The 24990-nt window shown below is 41.6% G+C and overlaps 1 protein-coding gene across 4 annotated transcripts in view; it reads right to left on the reverse strand.

The window, feature by feature from the left end:
• LOC126457841 (arrestin domain-containing protein 3-like) overlaps positions 1-22507 on the reverse strand; it is a 138498-nt gene extending 115991 nt beyond the window's left edge. For 3 of the 4 annotated variants that reach the window (XM_050094478.1, XM_050094477.1, XM_050094479.1), the window contains exon 1: positions 22055-22507. In XM_050094478.1, coding sequence (XP_049950435.1) covers positions 22055-22166 — 112 coding nt within the window. In that variant the 5' untranslated portion in view covers positions 22167-22507. The remainder of the gene's footprint in view (positions 1-22054) is intronic. The other variant, XM_050094480.1, reaches the window with a different exon arrangement.
• Positions 22508-24990: the final 2483 nt, after the last annotated feature.

The following is a 24990-nucleotide window of genomic DNA, read 5'->3' on the forward strand; positions in this document are numbered from 1 at the left end:
AAACACAACTGCTGTTATAAATGTGCTTATCCCACAGATGTGTGGAGTGCAAATAATATATAAAGTTGACAACCAAACATAATACAGAAGCCTCTCAAGGAATCTTGAGATCCTTACACTTACATGCTAACATTTTCACTCCCTAATGGTGTTTTTAGCTAATGATAAGAATGAATTTGGGATGAACTGTGAAATACACAACCACACTACTTGAAGGAAAACTGATTTTCACACAGCCCATGCATCCCTGTCTAGGGTCTTTCACAGGTTGCCAGCAGGCAACACATAGAAAACTGTAAAACCCCAAATAAAATATTCCAAACTAAAGTAATATCAAACAATGGAAAATCCAGGATGGAATATAACAATATGATGAAAGGAATGGTTGCTTCTCACCATATAATGGAGATGCTGAGTCACTGACATCCACAAGAAAGTGAGCTTTTGGACAAAAAGGCCTTCATCAGAAATAGACAACACACACACACACACACACACACACCCTCATGCAAATGCAACTCATACACACATGATCACAGTCTCTGGCAGCTGAAGCCAGACTACAAGCAGCAGCACACAATGGGAGAGGCAACCAGTTGGGGTACGGAGGAGGATGGGGCAGGGAGAGGAAGGGATAACAAGGTAGGGATGGGAGATGATGAACTGCTGCTAGTAGGAGCATGCAGGGATGAGGTGAAGAAAGGATAGGGCAGATAGGTGCAGTCAGAAGGTTAGACAGAGGGCGGGGGGAGGGGGGGGGGGGGGGTAGTGCAAGTGTAAAAAGAGAGAAGTAAAAAGACTGGGTGCATTGATGAAATAGAGGGCTGTGTGGTGTTGGAATTGGAACAGGGAACAGACTATATGGGTGAGGACAACAACTAACACAGTTTGAGGCCAGAAGTGTTACAGGAATGTAGGATGTATTACACAATTCAGAAAAAGCTGTTGTTGGTAGGAAGGATCCAGATGGCCCAGGCTGTGAAGCAGTCACTGAAATGAAGAACGTCATGTTGGGTGGATTGCTAAGCAATGATTTGGTCCGGCTGTTTCTTTTACTACAGTTTGTCGGTGACTGTTCATGTGGACAGACAGCTTGTTGGTTGTCATGCCCACGTACAATGCAGCACAGTGGTTGAAGCTTAGCTAGTTGATCATATGATTGTGAAAGGAGTCACATGACCTACAAGGTTAGCTTCAACCACTATGCTACATTCTGCAGGACAACGAACAATCTGTCTGTCCACATGAATGGCTGCCTACAAACTGTGGCCAAGAAACAGCTGGACCATCCCATTCTGAGCATGTCACCCATTTCAATGACTGCTTCTCAGCCTGTGCCATCTAGATCCTTACCACCAGCACAAGATTTTCTGAACTGCACAGGTGGGAACTCTCCCTGCAATGCATCCTATGTTGCCGTAACTCACCTGGCCTCAAACTTCATTAGTCATTGTCCTTACCCATCTAGCCTCTTCCCTGTTCCCATTCCAGCACTACACAGCCTTCTACTCCACCAATGCATCCACAGTCTTTTTACTTCTTTCCTTTTCCACTAATCCCCCCCTACCCCTCACCCACCCACCCTGCCCTCAGCCTAACCTCCCGACTGCACCTAGCTACTCTAGCCTCTCTCCCCTTGTCCATGTATGCTCCCACTAGCAGCATTTTACCATATCCCATCCCTACCCTGCTATCCCTCCCCCTCACCACCCCAGCCCCTCCTTATCCCCACCACCCAGTTGCTTCTCCCACCATGTGCTGCTGGTTGCAGTGTAACCTAGCAGCCATGTCTATTCCTGATGAATGCCTTGTTATTGGCCAAAAGCACACTTTCTAACATTCTTTGTATTGTGCCTATCCATGACTCAGCTTCTCCACTATATGGTTAGTAACAACTATCCTTTTCCTAAAATTGTTACAAACTAAAGTGAATGCATACTTATTAGCTACTCCTTCTATAATTTATCAGAATAGTTCATAGACTACTAATGGTATTTTGTTTACTATTACAGATATATGGTAATTAGTTTGAATTATAAGATAAAACACAGTTGAATAGTGTACGAGGAAGAGGAATGGTTTCTTGAAAGTTGGTATTTCTCTGCTAGTGCACTATTGGCCTATAAAATAATAAATTAGTCTAGAAATTAAGCACATGACTAATAATGCGAGTAGATAAATACCAGTTGCAACATGCTGTTAGTAAAATTTACAGAAGCAGTCAACAGTGGCCTCTTCTGCCAAATGATGTATAAATTTACTCATTCCACATCCCTGAAGGCTCTCTTTCATTATGAGATTCATGGACATAATGTATGAATGAGAGAATGAATCCCTAAATTACCAGAATTAAAGTGAAATCCAGAAACATTTCTTTTAAGTGGACATTGTAAATTTCATCTTCATCATTTTACTGTCCGTGTTAACGCTCCATCTACAATGAGTCATCATAACGCATAATCTTCCCTCCCTCCTCCTTCCTTCCTTCCGAGCTTACTTTTATTCCTACATTTTCAGCCACAAAGGTAAAGCACTATACATGAAGAATAAATGTCATTAATATCCAAAGGGAATTTTTGACCACACATGTAGTGGCTTTTCCAAAGACACAGAAAATACCATCAGCACAAATTTTCTTATTCAACTATGACAGGACTAGTTTTGAGAGATAATATATGACTTTCCACAAGCTGTATTGTCTAAATGTCATATCTGCTTTTAATTTCTGAGCAGGAAAATGACACAAAGACAGTGATAAGTTTATTACTATTCTCAACAAGACTTAACGTGAATAAAAGGGGAATTCATTTCAGATATGAAAAATACAGTACATTTAAGAACAACAAATGTAGCAAAATTCTGATGCTGCTGAGAGATGGTCAATTAAAAATATATACACCAATAAAATGTCAATAACAAGAAACATAATATGGAATATAGATGAGAGAGAACAGTTTTTTTCCTTAAGCGGCATACTCCCACCCAATATTTTGGGAAGGGGCTCTTATAGCACATAAAATCTTAAAACACAAACCACACTCATCTCATTGCCAGTTAAAATAGAGGGAAGTTCCTGTAGGAGACCAAGGTCTCCTCTCAGATCACCATTGTCATCCACGTACCGCATCTTTGTTACACTGGTGGGTCCACCCAGTGTAAGAGAAATCCATTTGTTACGGAACAATGTTCTGTTCTTCACCTACTAAGGGCTACTTCCTCAGTTCACCACAGATGCAAGCTGGTAAGCCACAGTCGCCCTGTAGGTTTTACAGACTGCATTTATTGCACCTCTCTTCTAGCCACTGAGCCTCTCACCAACAGAAGGCCTTCCAGGTCACCTATGAAGTGAGTGCCCACAGGAAACTGAACAGTGAGCTGGAGACCGAAGGGATCATGCCTCATTGGCAAGCACATAAACCACGTCTTAGCTGTGCTGTGGCTCACGTTGGTGCTGTTTGTAGGTTTCTGTCCTCTGTTGGGGGCCAGACCGTATCGTTTAGTTGACATAGTTGCGGTTGTTTGTCTTCTTTTCATGTTGACTGGTGCCACTTGGTTTCGCAAGTGATGCCTGTCCACTAGTGGCAGCAGCAGCGGTTATCAATATGTAGTAACTGTGGTCCTATCTTTGGAGCAACGTCATGGTTCTTCCAGGTCATGTCAGTGAGCAGTTCGGTTCGGGACTCTGGAGGAGCCAGATTAGCGCACTGCGAGAACATGCCACGACTGCTGGTGGCGCACATGGACTGCCGGATCGAAGGCCTGTGGTCAAAAGGGTGCACAACCTTGTCGTAATCCGGATCTTGCAAGTTTTAAGTTGACTGCAGTTGGATTCAAGTAGAGAAACCTCCACCTTCACTTGGGTTTGTGTTGCTTCTCATAGTGTTGCCGAGGCGAAGAGCAGTGAGTGGAGTGCTTGGGGAAGGCGGATCTGATTAGCTTTCCTGGACTTCTAATTACTACACTCCTGGAAATGGAAAAAAGAACACATTGACACCGGTGTGTCAGACCCACCATACTTGCTCCGGACACTGCGAGAGGGCTGTACAAGCAATGATCACACGCATGGCACAGCGGACACACCAGGAACCGCGGTGTTGGCCGTCGAATGGCGCTAGCTGCGCAGCATTTGTGCACCGCCGCCGTCAGTGCCGTGGCATACGGAGCTCCATCGCAGTCTTTAACACTGGTAGCATGCCGCGACAGCGTGGACGTGAACCGTATGTGCAGTTGACGGACTTTGAGCGAGGGCATATAGTGGGCATGCGGGAGGCCGGGTGGATGTACCGCCGAATTGCTCAACACGTGGGGCGTGAGGTCTCCACAGTACATCGATGTTGTCGCCAGTGGTCAGTGGAAGGTGCGCGTGCCCGTCAACCTGGGACCGGACCGCAGCGACGCACGGATGCACGCCAAGACCGTAGGATCCTACGCAGTGCCGTAGGGGACCGCACCGCCACTTCCCGGCAAATTAGGGACACTGTTGCTCCTGGGGTATCGGCGAGGACCATTCGCAACCATCTCCATGAAGCTGGGCTACAGTCCCGCACACCGTTAGGCCGTCTTCCGCTCACGCCCCAACATCATGCAGCCCGCCTCCAGTGGTGTCGCGACAGGCGTGAATGGAGGGACGAATGGAGACGCGTCGTCTTCAGCGATGAGAGTTGCTTCTGCCTTGGTGCCAATGATGGTCGTATGCGTGTTTGGCACCGTGCGGGTGAGCACCACAATCAGGACTGCATACGACCGAGGCACACAGGGCCAACACCCGGCATCATGGTGTGAGGAGCGATCTCCTACACTGGCCGTACACCACTGGTGATCATCGAGGGGACACTGAATAGTGCACGGTACATCCAAACCGTCATCAAACCCATCGTTCTACCATTCCTAGACCGGCAAGGGAACTTGCTGTTCCAACAGGACAATGCACGTCCGCATGTATCCTGTGCCAGCCAACGTGCTCTAGAAGGTGTACGTCAACTACCCTGGCCAGCAAGATCTCCGGATCTGTCCCCCATTGAGCATGTTTGGGACTGGATGAAGCGTCGTCTCACGCGGTCTGCACGTCCAGCACGAACGCTGGTCCAACTGAGGCGCCAGGTGGAAATGGCATGGCAAGCCGTTCCACAGGACTACATCCAGCATCTCTACGATCGTCTCCATGGGAGAATAGCAGCCTGCATTGCTGCGAAAGGTGGATATACACTGTACTAGTGCCGACATTGTGCATGCTCTGTTGCCTGTGTCTTTGTGCCTGTGGTTCTGTCAGTGTGATCATGTGATGTATCTGACCCCAGGAATGTGTCAATAAAGTTTCCCCTTCCTGGGACAATGAATTCACGGTGTTCTTATTTCAATTTCCAGGAGTGTATTTATTGCGTTCAGTTTGTTACTATTTGTTAAGTTCAACCAGCAGTATTTTTCCTGCCTTGTGGCCACTAACGCCCCAGTTATCTGCCCTGGGGGTTAGTATATGTAACAGCAGTGTACGTTTCCTCGCCTTGCCGCTGCTGTCTGGAGAGGCGTGTAGTTTTGACAGCTTTCTTGATTGTAGGTGGGTTGATGATTCTTCTACTCTTGTGGTAGAGATTCCTTTCTCATTCCAGGCACTCTAAGCACAGTATTCTGTGGGCAGAGTCCAGACCGCCGGTTCTGGCTTTGGCGTATTTTTACATCTTTGCATTTGGTATTTTGGATGTCAGGTAGCCTCAACAAGATTATCATTAGTCATTTGTTAGACTGCCTCTAGCCTGAGTTACCATCATGTGAAGTGAATGCAACTCTTGGCTGCCTATCTAATTGCTCGTGAAAGTGGTTTTTGCTGGACCTACTCAGAGGTCGATTCCTGGTGCACCGTCTGTGACTGGCCCTTGTTTTTTATTACTGTATTTACTGTTTTATTATATATTTATAGTTTTTTATATAACTGCCATTCTTGGCATTGCAGAAGGTTTAAATGGTTGTGCTACCAAGTTTACCATCACTTGGTCTCACCCGTTTGGTGAGCAGTTGCCCATCTTTTTAAATTAACCTTTCTATTGCAATGCTGTTCTACAGTATGTTTTTTAATTTTTCTTTACAATTGCAATTCTTGGCGTTAAAGGCCATCAGCCATGACTGTGGTTATGTGTCTTAAAATTCTAATTGGGATCACACTGGCTTGTTTCTAAAACATTATTTGCTGTGTCTGTATTTTATGCTCATTTGGTAAATCATAATGCACTGAAAGCACTATAAATTTATTCCTTCATTAATAACATGTGATATCTTTATTTATTGCTGGAATTACCATTTTAAAATAAATGTATGTAACTGCAAAAGGGAACCAACAGTAACTGATTACAGCTCCGTCCACAATCGTAATTGAATCCTGCCTTCCTTGACTACCAGGTTTCAATGTCATTTCCCAGGATCCCTATCTATTCTGGAAACCAACATAAAATATTTCTTTGTCCTGCCTTTGGAAGAGGAGACAATCTTTGAAATCCTGCACCACCCTAACTGTTGTGTATCCATCTGAACAATAGCAAGACTTTGGGAATCGCAACATGGGAGGAATTTCTTGACACAATGTCATTTCATCTGATGTAACGTCCTAAGGGTAGGAAGCAATTCCATGCTGTAGACTGGCAACTTCTCTGGGAGTTTTGTCCTGCAGACATATTCAGGGCACACAGCTGAGCAGTCGATGAAGTCTCCCGATTCCGATCCACCAGCAAAACACTAACAAAATCTGGGTAGAACTTAAAATCTTGTAAAATTTGGTTTTAAACAAATAATCTAGGATACAAATCTTCCTGTAACCCCTTCCAGTATAAAATTGATGTGAGTCCTTTTAGTAACAAAGGGGATTCCCTACTCCAACTTTGGCTTTAGACCTTAACTCCATTCAGCTGTAATAATTTTATCCTTCACATCAATCCCAAATGGCCTCATTACCCTTGGACGATAGTTGAATCGACATTCCAGTGGTGACCAGACAACAGATCAATGATGGTGATTTTGGAACATCTGGGGCCTGTTTGGTATAACAAGAGGAGATGATGTCCAATGAACAGTGGACACTCACAACCTCTGCACACAAGATAACAACTAGACTTGGATAATAAGCTCCTGCTGACTTCCTAGTACCCTCAAGGTGTGCCGCATCCAACATATAAAGGTATGGAGATCTTACTGAGCCATAAATCTGGTATGTGTATTTAAGCCAGGATTGCACAAAGTCTTTATAAAATTGGAGCAGACATGCCCTGTTCTGCTCTCCAAGACCTATGACTGACACATTTGAAAATGTTAAAAGCCTTGAGACATCCAAATTTCAGGTCTTTAAGGTGTGGCAGCCATGTTAATCTTTCACCAAAAGTGAGATCCACGTATTTAATCTTTCCCTTAAAATCAAGAATGGTACCCCAAAGTTTTAAAACAGGTAAATTAAAGAGAGACCAGGAGTGATTAGAATCAACACAAAAAGTTTTCTACATAGAGAATATGAAACTTGAGGAGTTCGCCAATTTCTCGAACTGCCTAATCACAAAATGAAACTGATGAGTCGCTGGTGCTATTTTGGAAGACATAGAAGATGGAGGAGTCATCCATAGATAAGGAGCTCTGTATGAGACACCTTATCATCATCATAATATTGTTTATTATGATATCAAATGCCATTGCACTTAAAACACTCCCTTGAGGGATGCCATTCTCCTGCTTAGACAATTCTGACAGGACATTTCCTACCCTGAATCCAAAATCCTTTCTGATATGAAGGACTGTAAAGTTGCTGCTTTTAGCAGGGTCAAGTTATCAAGTGATACCTCCTGAACCTACAATGGGAGCAATTTAATAGTGACCTGGTTTCGAGGACATACACTAAACACCATTTGACCACACGCTCTAGTGTCTTTCCTACATAGCTAGTGATATTACCGCTATAATAATTACTATGATCAGCACAGTCCTTCCCTGGGTTTAAAACTGAGATTAAAATAGCTTCTTTACATGCTATGGGAAATGTCCTTGTCAGCCAGATTTCATTAAAAAGATGAAGGAGAATTTCACCTTCTTCGACCGCTAGTTCAACTGCAACTAGCTCTACATTATCAGGTCATGACCGGACACAGTATCACAATCCACTGACTATGCAGAATCCTGTTACTGTAGAGATAAAGGTCAGTTGTATTTTTCCATGTCGGTGTAACAAAACACCCAGCCAACCCTTTTGTGTCACCTGACTGTGACAGAATGTTGGATCTTGGCTCTAATTGCCTTTAATGGTTCAAATGGCTCTGAGCACTATGGGACTTAACATCTGAGGTCATCAGTCCCCTAGCCTTAGAACTACTTAAACCTAACTAACCTAAGGACATCACACACATCCGTGCCCGAGGCTGGATTCGAAACTGCGACCACAGCAGCAGCGCGGTTCTGAACTGAAGCATCTAGAACCGCTCGCCTTTAATGTTTTAAAAAGTTCAGCTATTGTCTGGGTGATGTCTCTTGGTGTTAGGAGACATCCCTGCTATTATACAACTGCTATTTGGAGTCATGAGTCCCATAAGGAAATCCCATGGATTCCCAAACTTTACTTGGATCTACTGATGGAGTTCAGGAACTCTTGTCACAACTTCTTCTTACCTACTCTTCCTAATTATTCTCATCTCTTTACCCTCACCATCAAAAAGTTTGCAAGATTCTCATCTGTGGGGCACCGTTTGAACCTTTTAATAGCCACTGACCTGCCCCTGCTTGTGGAACTACACTCACCACTCAACCAAGGGCTACCTCCTAGGTGTTGCTGATGACTTGGGGATGGGTGCATCAACGGCTTGACATATCACATACATAATGTGACCCACTCAGTCCTGGACACATTCACACCATTTGTAATCAGAAAATTGACTGTAAAGTGTCCAGTTAGCCTTCTCAAGATCGACCTCAGCGCCCTTTTTTTCAGCTCCGTATATCAGATGAACATGGATGTACGGACAGTGGCGTAGCTAGGTAGTTTGGCATCCTAAAATGCCGTGTTTTAACTTATCACATGACCCCCAGCCCCAGAAAAAAAAATCATGTACCCCTAACTTTTTTTGGGGAAGCAATTTTTTGACAAGAGTGGTTAAGCAATCCAAGTATAATGTCAACTACTTTCTGTAATCAGTGTTTATGAACGAAAACAAATAATAAAACGCATTTTTATAAATAAATTTTGATTATCGATGAAGCAGTACCTGTTTCAATAACCAAAGAGATTCTGAAGTGCTAGATGTAGCTTAAAATCTCTTTCTTCTGACTTTTTCTACTGTATATTTTGAAATTGCCTCATCCACATCTAAACCTTAAGATATACTATTTTTCATTGACAAAATTTCCAAACTAGATAGTTGTGCTAGACTCGTAGTGCACCTACGACGATTCTTAATTAATTTGAGCTCTGAAAAATTACTCTCACAAGATGCCAACGAAACTCAGAAAGTCAGACGCCAAAATGATGTTGGGAACATATTTAGAAAATTAATATTCAAGCACGAACTGTAAGAATCTTAAAGCTGTCCAGCAGGGAGGCTCTTCTTTTGGAATTTAGGCGACTTGCGGTAGTCTTCTGCGTAGAATTTCTTCCCGAATATCATCTTCTGAAACCTCACAACAACTGCCAAATAAACTTTTTACAGTCGTGGGAAGTTCCGTTCCTGAGATTTTAATCAGACTCTAAAACAGCAAAACGATCTGGCGTACGTCCCATGGTTTCACAACTACCGATTTCTTATAGAAACTTGTGGATGCACTCCAACATTGACATTCTCAGTTCCTGGTGCAAAGTCAGCGTCTCGTCTGCAGTCCTCTTTTCAGTATGGAGAGAAGTTGTATTGTTGTAGTACTTCAAAGGCGTTGCAACTTGCGAAGAGTTATGAAAACTGCCCGATTGTCCCGCCACTTACTGTCATTGTCAGAATACCGGTAGAGTAGTTTTGTTGAAGAAGGTAGCCTTCTGTATTAGTCGAATTGTTGCGATTGAGTTGACAAACGCAATGCCAAAATGTGCCTGCAAATTCGGTGACACTTATTTTATGGAGCGGAATTTCATCAAGAACGGTCGGTTTCATTACGAAGCAGTGTGTTCTGTATGTAAATGTTTTATTTGCACCTGTCATGGGGGCATTCTGGCAGTGTTCATCACTACAAGTCAAAGAAACGTGTTAACAGCACGAGCTGCAGTAAAATTCAAAATTATTTTGTAAAACCTCGAACAAGGAAACAAGTGAAGAGACAAAAGTTCGAACAGCTGAGCTTATACTACCTACCTTACGGTAAAGCATCACCAAACCTTTAGATCTAGTGATTGTACTAATAAGCTTAACAGCGGTACGGTTGACGATTCTCACATTTCAAAAAAGTTTAGTTTAGCAAGAGCTAAAGTATCAGCCTTAGTAAAAGGCGTTATTGTTTCTTAAAGCAAAGCTATGATAATACCAAAAAGTTTTTCTATGAGATACCCGCTGATCTCAGTAATTATAAAGCTGCTAAAACATTTCCCGTTGGCCAGTTTTTCGATATTAATGAAGGAATCCAGACCAAACTTTTAAAGGTGAGTTCCCTGCTTAACAAAACGTGACGAAATTTCAAAATTCTGCATGAGTTCTGTCGAAATGTTTGAGCTCGATAAAAATAAATGTGTGGCATTTTGTGCTGATAATATGAATTTACATTTTGTTGGTTTAAAATGTCAAGGTAAATATATTGCATTTAACGAATTAAATGCTATATTGCATGGAAACGATGGGCTGCGTGCAAATGTCTTTCACAATTGCGCGTGGACATTGCTGATGGTTTCTTATCATTGTTAAGGTTTTCTCGTACTTTTTTACAACGAAGTTAGGACAGGGTGGTGCAAGGAGTTCTGCGATTATGTGAGGCGGAATACATGATGTAATCATAAAGAGAAAATAAACCCTTTGCCACCTTCCTCACGATTACATGAAGAAAAATTGATACACGAGTATAAATATTCGTAAGTAACTCCCCTTAGTTACGTACAAATGAATAAATATTTTATTCGAGCTCTAGTAGACTTTGTATTACGGCAGGTCAGCGGGATAACAGATGGATGCCAATATTCACATCATGTCAGACGCATAATAACGGTAGTCCATATTGAAACAATAGTATCAATTATGATTCCGATTATGCTATGCAAACATTTAGACAATAAAGAAAATACGTTAGTAGAAATTTCAGAATAGGCATGAAAATTCTCTCTAGTTATTTCTGTCCCATGCAAGTACTTATCTAATTACATTAGATTACAGTTCCAAAATATGTCGTCTAATATTCTTATTCAACCCTTACGTTATTACCGAACCGCCTGAACAAACATGTACGGTGTTTTTCCTCTTTATTTGTCATTGTTCAGTGTTTCACTTAATTACGAGGATTGGAACTCTAATAGTGGCAACTATTTATTTACAGCTCGTACAAAATAGATACGTGTTTCAAAGTTTTACTGACCTTCACGGCAGTCACCAGCATTGTGTATAACCCGTTGCCAGCAATGTGGAAGTCGTAGGATACTCTTAGCAGTGCCAGTAGTGTTGACAGTTCGAGTGGCGCGGTCTATTGCCCGGCGAATTTGTAGCAGTTCTGAAGCGAATGCCGTGAAGTGTTTCCTTCAGTTTAGAAATCGAGTTGAACTCATGAGGGCTTAAGTCAGAGGAGTGCAGTAGGTGGTATTGCACTTAGCCTTGCACTGTACGTTCTTGAGCATTTCCTGCAAAATGATGGTCAGACCCTGCAGAAAATGTCATCACTTCTATCTCTATGCTGCTCATTATTGGAACACAACCTAAGACCAGCTTAGAGACAGAAGTGATGACACTTTCTGCAGGGTCTGACCATCATTTTGCAGGAAATGCTCAAGAACGTACAGTGCAAGCTGTTACTGATTTGTTTGACTGATGGGGCTGCTAAGTGCTATACCTCCTACTGCACACCCCTCATTTAAGCCCTCGTGAGTTCAACTCGATTTCTAAACTGAAGGCAACACTTCACGGCATTCGTTTCAGAACTGCTACAAATTCGTCGGGCAATAGACGCGCCGCTCGAACTGTCAACACATCTGGCACTGCTAAGATTATGCACAATGCTGGTGACTACCGTGAAGGTCAGTAAAACTTTCTATGAGCTGTAAATAAATAGTTGCCACTATTAAAGTTCCAACCCTCGTAAAAATTGTTACACTACATTTACATTCCATTGATCATGAATACGACATTTCATAATGATGTGACTTGTTTTCCTTTTAACATTAAGTTTTCTTTACACAACACGATTAATTTTTTTTAGTTACTGCTTCATATCTAAAAATTAATGTATTGAGTAGAAGGAGTTGTCATTCAGAAATTCTTTTAATGGGTTTTTAAATTTTGGTTGGCTGTCTGTCAGACTTTTAATGCTATTTGGTAAATGACCAAAGATTTTTGTGGCAGCATAATTCACCCCTTTCTGAGCCACAGTCAGATTTAACCCAGAATAGTGAAGATCATGCTTTCTTCTAGTGTTGTAGCTATGCACTTCGTTATTATTTTTGATCTGTGATGGGTTATTAATAACAAATTTCACAAGCAAATATATGTATTGCTAAGCTACTGTGCATATTCCGCGTTCCATAAATAAAAATTTGCAAAGGTGATCTTGGGTGGGCGCCAGCTATTATTCTGATTACATGCTATTGTTGAATGAATAATTTTTCTCTTAATGATGAAGTACTCGAAAATATGATGCCATATGAAAGCAGGGAATGAAAATAGGCATAGTACGCTAATTTACTGATGTGTTTATAACCAAAATTTGCAATAACCCTAATAGCATAAGTAGCTGAACCTAACAGTTTCAGCAGATCATCAAATTGTTTCTTCCAATTCAATTTCTCATCAATGCACACATTCAGAAATTTTGAATATTCTACCTCAGCAACAGACTTCTGTTCATAGTTTATATGTATCAATGGTGTTATGCCATTTACTGTACAGAATTGTATATACTGTGTTTTCTCCAAATTTAGTCGGAGTCTATCTGCAGAGAACCACTTAATTTGCTGAAAGACATTATTTACAATTCCTCAGCTGATTCTTGTTTGTTGGGTGTGATTACTGTACTTGTGTCATCAGCAAAAAGAACTAGCTTTGCATCTTCATGAATACAGAGTGGCAAGTCATCAATCTATAAAGAACAATATGGGACCCAGAACTGACCCTGTGGGACACCAGTCTTGATATCTCCACAGTTAGAGAACTCTGTTGATTTTTGCAGACTATCTGTACTGTTAATTTCAACCTTCGGCAGTCTTCCACTTAAATATGAATTAAACCATATGTGCAGTGTCCTACTCACCACAACACCCATTCATACCACAATTCTTAAGATTATCTAGAAGAATTTCATGATTCACACAGTCAAAAGCCTTTGAGGGATCACAAAATATCCCAATGGGCGATATTCTGTTATTCAAAGTATTTAATATTTTATCAGTGAAAACATATATAGCATTTTCTGTTGAAAAGCCTTTCTGAAAACCAAACTGACATTTGGTAGTACTCCATTTTTACAAAAATGAGAAGCTACTCTTGAGTACATTACTTTTTCAAGAATTTTAGATAAAGCTGTCAGAAATGAGATTGGGCGGTAGTTGTTAGCATCAGCTATTTTAAGCAATGGTTTATTTCAGCGTATCTGGAAAAATTCCCTATTTCAGACGTGGCTGAGAATCCTACTTATCTGTTGGCAACAAGCTTTTAGTACTCTGTTGGAAATGCCATCAATTCCATGTAAGTTTTAATTTTTAACTGAATTAATTATTTTCGTCATTTCAGCAGGAGAGGTGGGTTAAATTTCAATTTTATCAAATTGCTTAGGTATTGCTTCTTCCATACACTGCCTTGCATTTTCTGATGGATCCTATTTTCTCTTCAACAGTTAAAAAATGATTATTAGAAAGTCTTCTACTTCTGATTTTTTGTTAACGAACTTTGATATAAATACAGTCTTCCTGCACTCTCAATTGCTCTGTTTCCCTTTTAACATAATTTTATTATCAGAGAGGATAATCTCAAATATAACGCACATACATCTGGACTTTTTAATAAATTTTCTTAATGCAGGTCAGTAGTTTTTATAGTGCTTCACTGTTTCTGGATCATTAATCCCTCTAGCTATAATATACACTTGCCTTTTCTGTTTACAAGACATTTTAACCCTTTAGTAAGCCTTTGTGTTTTAGAGGGTTTCGTGCAATTACGTTTCACTGTATTCTTAGGGAAACAGTTTTCAAATATACTCACAAAGGTATCATGAAATTTGTTAAATTTTAAATTACAATCAGGTTCTCTCTACACCTCATCCCAGTCAAACTGTTGAAAGCTTTTCCAAAAATTTTAAATCGTTAATTGAATGCGCTATTTTGGAGGACTGTTTTGCATTATTGTATGGAGCTATGTCATATACTGTAACTAACTGCAACATGATCAGACAGACCATTCTGAACAGGAAAGGTTTTTATTTAATTAAATGTATCTTCGTCTATAGGAGCATTATCTATCAGTGCACCGTTCTGGTAAGAGCACCGCACCCAAGAAAGTGCTGCCGCAGTTTCATGTTGTAACAAAAGGAAGAGCTGTGTCTTTGTTCTAAACATATAAGAAAGACTATAAAATCTGTTTTTGAAGGAAACTATAAATTAATATAGTTATGTTTGTACATATATTCAGCTACATATTTTGCGTAACGATGCTTTTTTAAGTCCAGGAGGCTCTAAACCGATTATTTCCTCTTTTTTTTTTTTTTTTTTTTTTTTTTTTTTGCTAGCATAGTACTTTCCGTTATCACAGGATCGGTTAACTACATTTTACAAAATTAAAGCTTAGTCACTGGTAAACTATATTAACAATTCTCCCTGTACATTGACATCCTTTTCTTAAATACTGTGTGAGAGCAATTTTTGTTTACACGCTGTTTCAACCGTAAAATGAACATATGCATGCAGAAGTATTAGGCCCAGTCCATAAGCTCTCCAGTTGCACACCCACAGCCACAAGTGTCAGGAATGAAATGAAGAAAAAAAATATTTTTACAACTCATGCTCTAGAACCCAGAAAGATTTTTTACCCCCATAGAGCAGTTGGTTAGCGAGCCGACCGGAGTGGCCGTGCGGTTCTAGGCGCTACAGTCTGGAACCGAGCGACCGCTACGGTCGCAGGTTCGAATCCTGCCTCGGGCATGGATGTGTGTGATGTCCTTAGGCTAGTTAGGTTTAATTAGTTCTAAGTTCTAGGCGACTGATGATCTCAGAAGTTGGAAAATCGCATAGTGCTCAGAGCCAACCAGTTGGTCGGCTGGTATTGAGTGCGGACCATACTCACTCCCCTGCCCCCAACTCTCCCTGTCACTCGTTAGTACCATTAAGGTCGTGATGCACCTCCCACTCAGCAGCCTGAAAGATCAGGCGAGCAGGACGAGAGGTGTACGACTGTAGACGGTTGTAACAGTGCTGAAATGAGTGGCTTGACCCATGTTTCCAGAACAATATTCTAAATTTGTGTGTGATATTCAGTTACTCGACCACCAGGGCAAGAGGTGTTGGAACTTCACAGTGGACTGTGTGCATTGAAATCTCATACGAGGAGAAAAGTACAGGGCAGTTTACCAATAAGCTGCATGAGGATTTCACTACCAATGGGTCGTCAAGTACGCAGTGCACACCATGACATTAGCATGTGCGTTTATCACAATAGCCACTGTTTGTAACGTTGTGGTAAAGGGCACAGGTTATGAGCTGAACGTGTCAAACATCACTACCCCATCTTTCATCCTGTTACTTTCACCCTGTTACCAGTGAGGTCACCTTCCCTATTAAGTTACATCCTATAAGAACAGCTGCATCAGTATTTTTAAAAAAGAAATGTGTTGAAGACACAGGCAGAAAGGTCTGCCCTGTAGAAGAAGTCTCAATTCCTACACGTGCATCCTGTATCCACTCAAATTTCAGCGATGTATGGAAGCCATTTTAGCTTTAAATTTACACCTATCTTTGTGGTTGTATGCTGAGGCACTGATAGAGTAGGCAGAAGAATGGAGGGGCTGTTTGGATCTGGTGACAAGGCACCTTAATTCATGATGTCCTCATCTGACAGACAGACAGTATTACACCTGATGGGCCCCAGGACACCTTTTGACCCGAATGTCATGCAGCTGTAATTGCCTCTTTTCTGGTGGGGAAAGGGTGAGTTGAGAGACACTTTGTTTTTGGGTTGCCTTCTCTTTACACAATGTGAAAGTTTTGCTCTTCTCTTGTGTTATGATTGCCGGATTATCTGCATCTTTACCCTGACTGCTCTTGCATACACAGTTACAGGTAGAGATGGTGGTGGATACTTCTGTTCGGCTGCAGTGACAGGCGGCAAAGACTGGAGTTTGTTCAACTGTTGTGGCAGAGATGAAGAGGCCTGATGATGATAGACTAGCATACAGAACTGAATCAAACTAGTCTTCAGACTGAAACGACAACAGTAACACTATGACGTATGAAGAAAACCGACAACGCGGTCCCTTGACTTCCGGTAGCATGTTTGTGCATGACAATGTTCGTGCACACACTGTTCCCTTAGTTCAAATGGGACGTTTTTAGCTGCCCTACAGCCCAGACGTAGCTCTAAGTGATTTTCGCCTTTTCATGCACATGAAAAAATGGCTTGGTTCCCAGAGCCCTCCGACGATGAAATTCAAGTTCGTGGGCTGGCCGCACAGGTGGCAAAATTTTATGCTGAGGATATTTTTCAGCTCGTTAAAAATATAATAAATTCTTGCATCTGAACACTGACTTAGAGAAGTAATCCAAAGGTATAGTCTTTAAGATTTATCTAATAAATTTCCTTCAGTTATTTTTCAATTTTCTTTAGAGCCAACTGGAGATTAATTTCCGGATAACTCTCTGATCAACAATCATTAGTAATAATTATGAGGACGGGAACTAGCGACTGACTTAAAGGCCCTGTTTTAAGAGATAGATTAAAGTAAATGCTTAGGAACGAGAAACAACAAAAATCTTTTTAATCCGTATACAACTTTAAATATAAGGGTGTGCAGCATTATTTTAAATATCCTGTTGAAAACTTTAACAAAACATGTCACGTATGATTCTGATGCGTCCACAAGAATAATTGCTTTCATATAAAGTCGCGCAGGAAACAAAAAACTGAAATAACATAAATGGACAGAAAACTGAATAAGGCCCTACTTGAAATTTTAGAGTGTTATAGGCGAGAGAAAACTTTTTTCCCTGTAAATGTAACTGCAGTAAGTCTACGCCCTAAGAAATTTTCTGATGCGTCAAACACAAACTATCTGTACAAAACTAACAAACTCTGAGGTTGTTTCGGATGCTAGCGTAGCATCATACTGACTAGTATTTCACAAATGCTGTTTTTTCCACAAATATAGTTAGTTTATTAGAGAGACTCGGCTATTTCCCAGTAACTAGAATTCAGGCAAATTAGTGTGTAAACTATTGGGTTAGTAGCGTTTTCCCATAAGTTTAATAAACACACATAACAGAGATTTTAGTCAATAATATATTCTCTTTCACTATTTACAACAGTCTGGAATAACTTTTAGATTCCGCGACGTAGAAATCACGTGGTTTTGAGGTGAAGATGACCAGAGCGCGTTTTCATCCGGAAAGGAAGTTCCTTGAAGCTAGTTCGGTAGAAAGCGGAAAAGGTAAAAATCTCAGAGCGCAAGATCATGTGAATACGATGGTTGCGGAATGACTTCCCAACTTGTATAGTGTTCGTGTTAGTCTAGCAGAATGCGGGCGCGCGTCATCGTGACATAGCATCATCACTACACACAGTCTCCCTCGTTGTTGTTCTTGGACTGCGTATGCAAAACGTCTTATTGTTGACAATAAATTTCAGCAGTCATGGCCACACCTTGGGGAACCAATTCGTAATACACCACATCGCCGCTGCTCCTCTAGATGCATGATATTATCTTTTGCTGAGGTGCACAGATCTATACAGGGTGGTCCATTGATAGTGACCGGGCCAAATATCTCACGAAATAAGCATCAAACGAAAAAACTACAAAGAACGAAACTCGTCTAGCTTGAAGGGGAAAACCAGATGGCGCTATGGTTGGCCCGCTAGATGGCACTGCCGTAGATCAAACGGATATCAACTGCGTTGTTTTTAAAATAGGAACCCCCATTTTTTGCTACATGTTCGTGTATTACGTAAAGAAATATGAATGTTTTTAGTTGGACCACTTTTTTCGCTTTGTGATAGATGGCACTGTAATAGTCACAAACATACAAGTACGTGGTATCACGTAACATTCCGCCAGTGCAGACAGTATTTGCTTCGTGATACATTACCTGTGTGAAAATGGATCGTTTACCAATTGCGGAAAAGGTCGATATCGTGTTGATGTATGGCTATTGTGATCAAAATGCCCAACGGGTATGAGCTATGTATGCTGCTCGGTATCCTGGACGACATCACCCAAGTGTCCGGACCGTTCGCCGGATAGTTAGGTTATTTAAGGAAACAGGAAGTGTTCAGCCACATGTGAAACATCAACCACGACCTGCAACAAATGGTGATGCCCAAGTAGGTGTTTTAGCTGCTGTCGCGGCTAATACGCACATCAATAGCAGATAAATTGCACGAGAATCGGGAATCTCAAAAACGTCGGCGTTGAGAATGCTACGTCAACATCGATTGCACCCACACCATATTTCTATGCACCAGGAATTGCATGGCGACGAATTTGAAAGTCGTGTACAGTTCTGCCACTGGGCACAAGAGAAATTACGGGACGATGACAGATTTTTTGCACGCGTTCTATTTAGGCGCGAAGCGTCATTCACCAACAGCGGTAATGTAAACCGGCATAATATGCACTATTGGGCAACGAAAAACCACGATGGCTGCGACAAGTGGAACATCAGCGACCTTGGCGGGTTAATGTATGGTGCGGCATTATGCAAGGAAGGTTAATTGGCCCCCATTTTATCGAGGGAAATCTCAATGGTGCAATTTATGCTGATTTCCTACGTAAAGTTCTACCGATGTTACTACAAGATGTTTCACTGCATGACAGAATGGCGATGTACTTCCAACATGATGGATGTCCGGCACATAGCTCGCGTGCAGTTGAAGCGGTATTGAATAGCATATTTCATGACATGTGGATTGGTCGTCGATGCACCATACCATGGCCCGCACTTTCACCGGATCTGACGTCCACGAATTTCTTTCTGTAGGGAAAGTTGACAGATATTTGCTATCGTGATCCACCGACAACGCCTGACAACATGCGTCAGCGCATTGTCAATGCATGTGCGAACATTACGGAAGGCGAACTACTCGCTGTTGAGAGGAATGTCGTTACACGCATTGCCAAATGCATTGAGGTTGACGGACATAATTTTGAGCATTTATTGCATTAATGTGGTATTTACAGGTAATGACGCTGTAAGAGCATGCGTTCTCAGAAATGATAAGTTCACAAAGGTACATGTATCACATTGGAACAACCGAAATAAAATGTTCAAACGTACCTACGTTCTGTATTTTAATTTGAAAAACCTACCTGCAACCAACTGTTCGTCTAAAATTGTGAGCCATATGTTTGTGACTGTTACAGCGGCATGTATCACAATGCGAAAAAAGTGGTCCAACTAAAACATTCATATTTCTTTACGTACTGCACGAATCTGTAATAAAAAATGGGGGTTCCTACTTAAAAAAAACGCAGTTGATATCCGTTTGACCTATGGCAGCACCATCTAGCGGGTCAACCATAGCGCCATCTGGTTTGCCCCTTCAAGCTAGACGAGTTTCGTTCTTTGCAGTTTTTTTTTTCGTTTGACGCTTATTTCGTGGGATATTTGGCCCGGTCACGATCAATGGACCACCCTGTATACGAATAATTGCTGCTTAGTTGGGGCACAACCATTCCTTTCTTTTTCATATGTTAGCGTATAGACACATTTTCTCGTCACCAGTAACAAGACAAGTTAGGAATGGCCGGTATTGTTGACGAGCTAATTGATGACGTGCAAGCAGAGATATGGTCACTCGCTGATTTCTGTGATTTTGGCTCTTAGCATGCAGTACCCACACACCAATCTTTGAACCTTCCCCACTGCATGCAACTGTCGCACGACGGTGGAATGATCATAGTTCATCATATTTGCCAGCTCTCGAGTGCAATGCCGTGGATCATTGTGGATTAATGCGTTTAGAGATGTTTATCAAACCCTGAAGGTCTTATAGAACGTACAGATTCACTAATGTCAAAATAACCCTCATTAAAACGAATAAAAGATTTTATATAAATATTTCGGAAATGTTCCGATCTTTCCATTTGTCACTCCATTTTCTACAGTCCACAGCTCTGCCTACTATCTCCAAATGATAAAATGACAATATGTAAACTCAAATAGCGACAATGAACTACAAATAAAAAAATGACAACAGATAAGTAAACCCATAGCAACCTCAATACCAACTTGCAAAACAAAAAAGCCACGAACTTTTACACCTACATAACAATTACAATCTGTCATTTGTCTGTCTATATGCACATTAAGGAAGACATCTTTACGACTACAGAGGCGCTTTGTTTGCAAATTTCTTTCCATTGGTGAGCGTGTTGCAACACGTTCGATTTTCGTCTGGTGCTCAATTTCTCTTTTTTGTATCACTAAAATTGCTCCAGGGTCATGTAAGATGGTGAACAAATGATTTTTGGATATTACCTCCCATATTCTCTCGGGGTGATTGACTAATGGTATGCTTCTTACTGTTCTGCCGAGTTGTTTTCATCGTATGCATAAAATTTCGACGAACTACCTAGCTGCATCCTTAAGGTGTTAGGAGTTTTGCTCTTGCTATTATTGCACTTGGCTTCCCGTGACCGTTATCAGAAACATGCGATAACGTTACAATAAAAGTACAGTGATGAGTAAGCAAAACGTATCGCACTATGAATGCTTTCAGGACTCTTGTGCGTATACCATCAAGTGGCTCATCGTGTCCTCGTGAAATACCACGACACAAACCCACGATAAGTCGACCGAAGTGCCCCCGCTCCCAGGAGCAATATACTGTGGTCGACTAATATGTATACTCGTTGCCTGAACTCCAACCAGTCAGCGAGTACACGTAACAGCAGAACTCACAGCTCTTGAAGGTCATAGCTGGGTCGGTCGTTGAAATATTGTACGCAAAATGGAAAACAACAACTCTGCAGAACATCCTGGATTATACTATTAGTTTTTGGGTGGTTTTCTTATGTCTTAGATTGAAACTGCATTCTACCAGTTATTTTTTAAAGAACATAAAGGAAGTCCGAAAAAAAGATATGAACTTTTAGGAAGCATGAAAGAGGTTTTCCAGATCTCTTTTGATCTCCTTTCAAACGCTCATTTTATTTCTGTAAAAGAAAGGAAAACCAGCATTCACGGTATAGCAACATGAAAAAAATTCTACCAATACGGATTTCTTGAAGTCTACTACTATTTTATACATCGTAATATGTTACATTACTCGCAGCAAAGCAATGACAAAGCACTCGCATAGATAAGCTTAAACCACAGTAATAACAATCGTCCTTACTATGTTGACGTACAGGCGTTAACGGAAGGCTCAACCGACAGTAAATCCCATTACTTTCAGGCAATACACAGCGTTATAGGCAGTCACCTGTTGAACAAGCTGAGAAAAGCACGAGCGGTTTACCATGGAAGATGTTGCATTAAGTTAGGCATCTGTTAAAACACATGCAAAATTGTTATTTGGTTTTTAGTTGTTAGTAGCTTGACGTTTAGTTTTTATAATTCATGGCAGTTTTCTGTCCGGTTAAATCTTTCCTGCTACCAGTATCAGTATCATGTGGACTGAGTGGAAACTAACCTCTAAGAACTGAAAGAAATATAGGTAACAATGAACAAGCCAGCATCGCAAACACGTTCATGTCTGAGACAACTGTTCGTTATTATACTTACAGCGGATTTTTTCCTCGTCGTCTACTTTGACGAATACTTTTCCCGTTACAGTATCGCCTCCGTAATACGTCGCTATAGGATTGTCGAGGTATATACGAATTTGCCGGACCATTCTCTGCCGCTGTCACAACGTTTAATTCGAACAATTGGAGCGGAAGTGGAAAAATGCAAGAGGGCAGAGACACCCAAAAGCAGCGAAACTGAATGACCAGAGCAATTTCTCGCTGTCCGTGGTTGGTTGCGTGAGACTGCAGGGCGATTCAGATGTGACACAGTATTCAGTGAAACGCCACGTTTTGGGGTATTTCGCCGAAACGATCTACACTGTACTCTAAACGGCAATATTCGCACCAACTGTGAACGGTGCCTACCATCATCGGCGCTTTACGTGTTACTAACACGAGTTCCGTCTGCCTGACGCCTGCCAGGATAAGAATGTTTCGGCGTGTCGATGAAGGACGCTAGCGTCACGTGACTGCCTCGTCTTGCGCAGTTCGGCTTGTTTTGTTTTGCACGATCCAGCAGCGCCACAGGCGCGGACGTAGCTAAAAGCAGAGCCACAGGAAATCGAAGCAACGCGTAGCTACTTACGGAGAGCATCCAAAAAGACCTCCCGCCTTATCAGTATCCCAAACGTAATAATAAATCATTCGCATTAAATAGCGTCTTACCTATGTCACTGTAACGTAAGCTGAGTCATAAAAAAAAAAAAAAACAAAGTTGGAAATCAAATGACAAACAAAGAGAGAATATTCATTTTTATTTTGTTAACCCATTTATAAGGTCTGCTTGCCGTGACCTGACTTATTTTTGCTTAATCTTGTATTTTATAAGAGAAACGTATACAAACCTTCACCGATTTTAATTATCTTTCGCACTATTATAGTACCGTACACACATACATCGAGGTGAACATCTACATCTATACTCTGCATCTATACTCGGCAAACGACTCCGAAGTGCATGGCTGTGAGTACGTCTCATTGTACCAATTATTAGGATTTCTTCCCGTTCGTTTCACGTGTGGAGTGCGGGAAGAATGATCGTTTAAATGCCTCTCTGCGTGCTGTAATTAATCTATCTTGTCCTCACGATTCCTATGTGAGCAATATGTAGGGAGTGCAGTTTAGGTCTGTCTTCGAGAGTCTGCCAGTTCAATTTATTCATCAAACAAACCTGCGACCATTCGTGCTGCTCTTCTCTGTATACGTTCAATATCTCCTGTTAGTTCTATTTGGTACGGGTTTGAGCAGTTTTCCAGAATGGGACGCACGATTGATTTCTAAGCGAGCTCCTCTGTGGACAGATTGCACTACCCCAGTATTCTAGCAATAAACTGAAGTCCACCACCTACTTTACACACGACTAAGCCTACGTGGTCATTCCACTTCATATCACTGCGAACTATTTCATCCAAGTATATACAATTTTTTCGTTTTGTGACATGTACAATTTACGTTCCTGATCATTTAGGGCAAGATGCCATTGTTTGCACCACTTTTAAATATTATCAAGATCTGACCGCATACTTACGCAGCTTCTTTCACACTGTACTCCAGTATAGATAACTGCATCATATGCAGAAAGTCTGAGTTACTGTTAATATTGTGCGCAAGGTCAGTAATACACTACTGGCCATTAAAATTGCTACACCACGAAGGTAACGTGCTACAGACGCGAAATTTAACCGACAGGAAGAAGATGATGTGGTATGCAGCAGAGCATTCACACAAGGTTGGCGCCGGTGGCGACATCTACAACGTGCTGACACGAGGAAAGTTTCCAAGCGATTTCTCATATACAAACAGCAGTTGACCGGCGTTGCCTGGTGAAACGTTGTTGTGATTCCTCGTGTAAGGAGAAGAAATGCGTACCATCACATTTCTGACTTTGATAAATGTCGGATTGTAGCCTATCGCGATTGCGATTTATAGTATCGCAACATAGCTGCTCGCGTTGCTCGAGATCCAATGACTGTTAGCAGAATATGGAATCGGTGGGTTCAGGAGGGTAATACGGAAAGCCGTGCTGGATCCCAACGGCCTCGTATCACTAGCAGTCGAATGACAGGCATCTTATCCACATGGCTGTAACGAATCGTGCAGCCACGTCTCGATCCATGAGTCGACAGATGGGGACGTTTGCAAGACAACAACCATCTGCACGAACAGTTCGACGACGTTTGCAGCAGCATGGACGACTATCAGTTCGGAGACCATGGCTGCGGTTACCCTTGACGCTGCATCACAGACAGGAGCGCCTGCGATGGTGTACTCAACGACGAACCTGTGGGCACGAATGGCAAAACGTCATTTTTTTAGATGAATCCAGGTTCTGTTTACAGCATCATTATGGTCGCATCCATGTTTGGCGACATCGCGGTGAACACACATTGGAAGCGTGTATTCGTCATCGCCATACTGGCGTATCACCCGGCGTGATGGTATGGGGTGCAATTGGTTACACGTCTTGGTCACCTCTTGTTTGCATTGACGGCACTTTGAACAGTGGACGTTACATTTCAGATGTGGTACGACCCGTGGCTCTACCCTTCATTCCATCCCAGTAGTGTACATTGTGCTTAGTAGTGTACATTATGCTTAGAGATACAAGAACGAAAGCCACAAGCAATGCAGAAATGCAATGCCGCAGCACTGAGAAGGCAAGTTATACAAAGTAAATTAAATTTTGGCTAGGTGACAAAATGAGATACAAGAAACATGTGTAACTGTTGATAGGCCTACAAAGTTTGAGTAAGTGTGATTATATTTTCGTATTGCTTAGGGATAACAGTAATACTGAAATAGTATATGCCGTTGAAGACATGTATAGTCTACTAAGAAATGTTGTGTTGTGCTTTGATAATCCTGGTTTGAATAATAATCTTTCAAATTTATGAAGTGAGTAGAAAAGGGGAATGAAAACTGTTGAGCACA

The sequence above is a fragment of the Schistocerca serialis genome, chromosome 2, assembly GCF_023864345.2.
Source record: "Schistocerca serialis cubense isolate TAMUIC-IGC-003099 chromosome 2, iqSchSeri2.2, whole genome shotgun sequence".
NCBI classification, from domain to species: Eukaryota; Metazoa; Arthropoda; class Insecta; order Orthoptera; family Acrididae; genus Schistocerca; species Schistocerca serialis.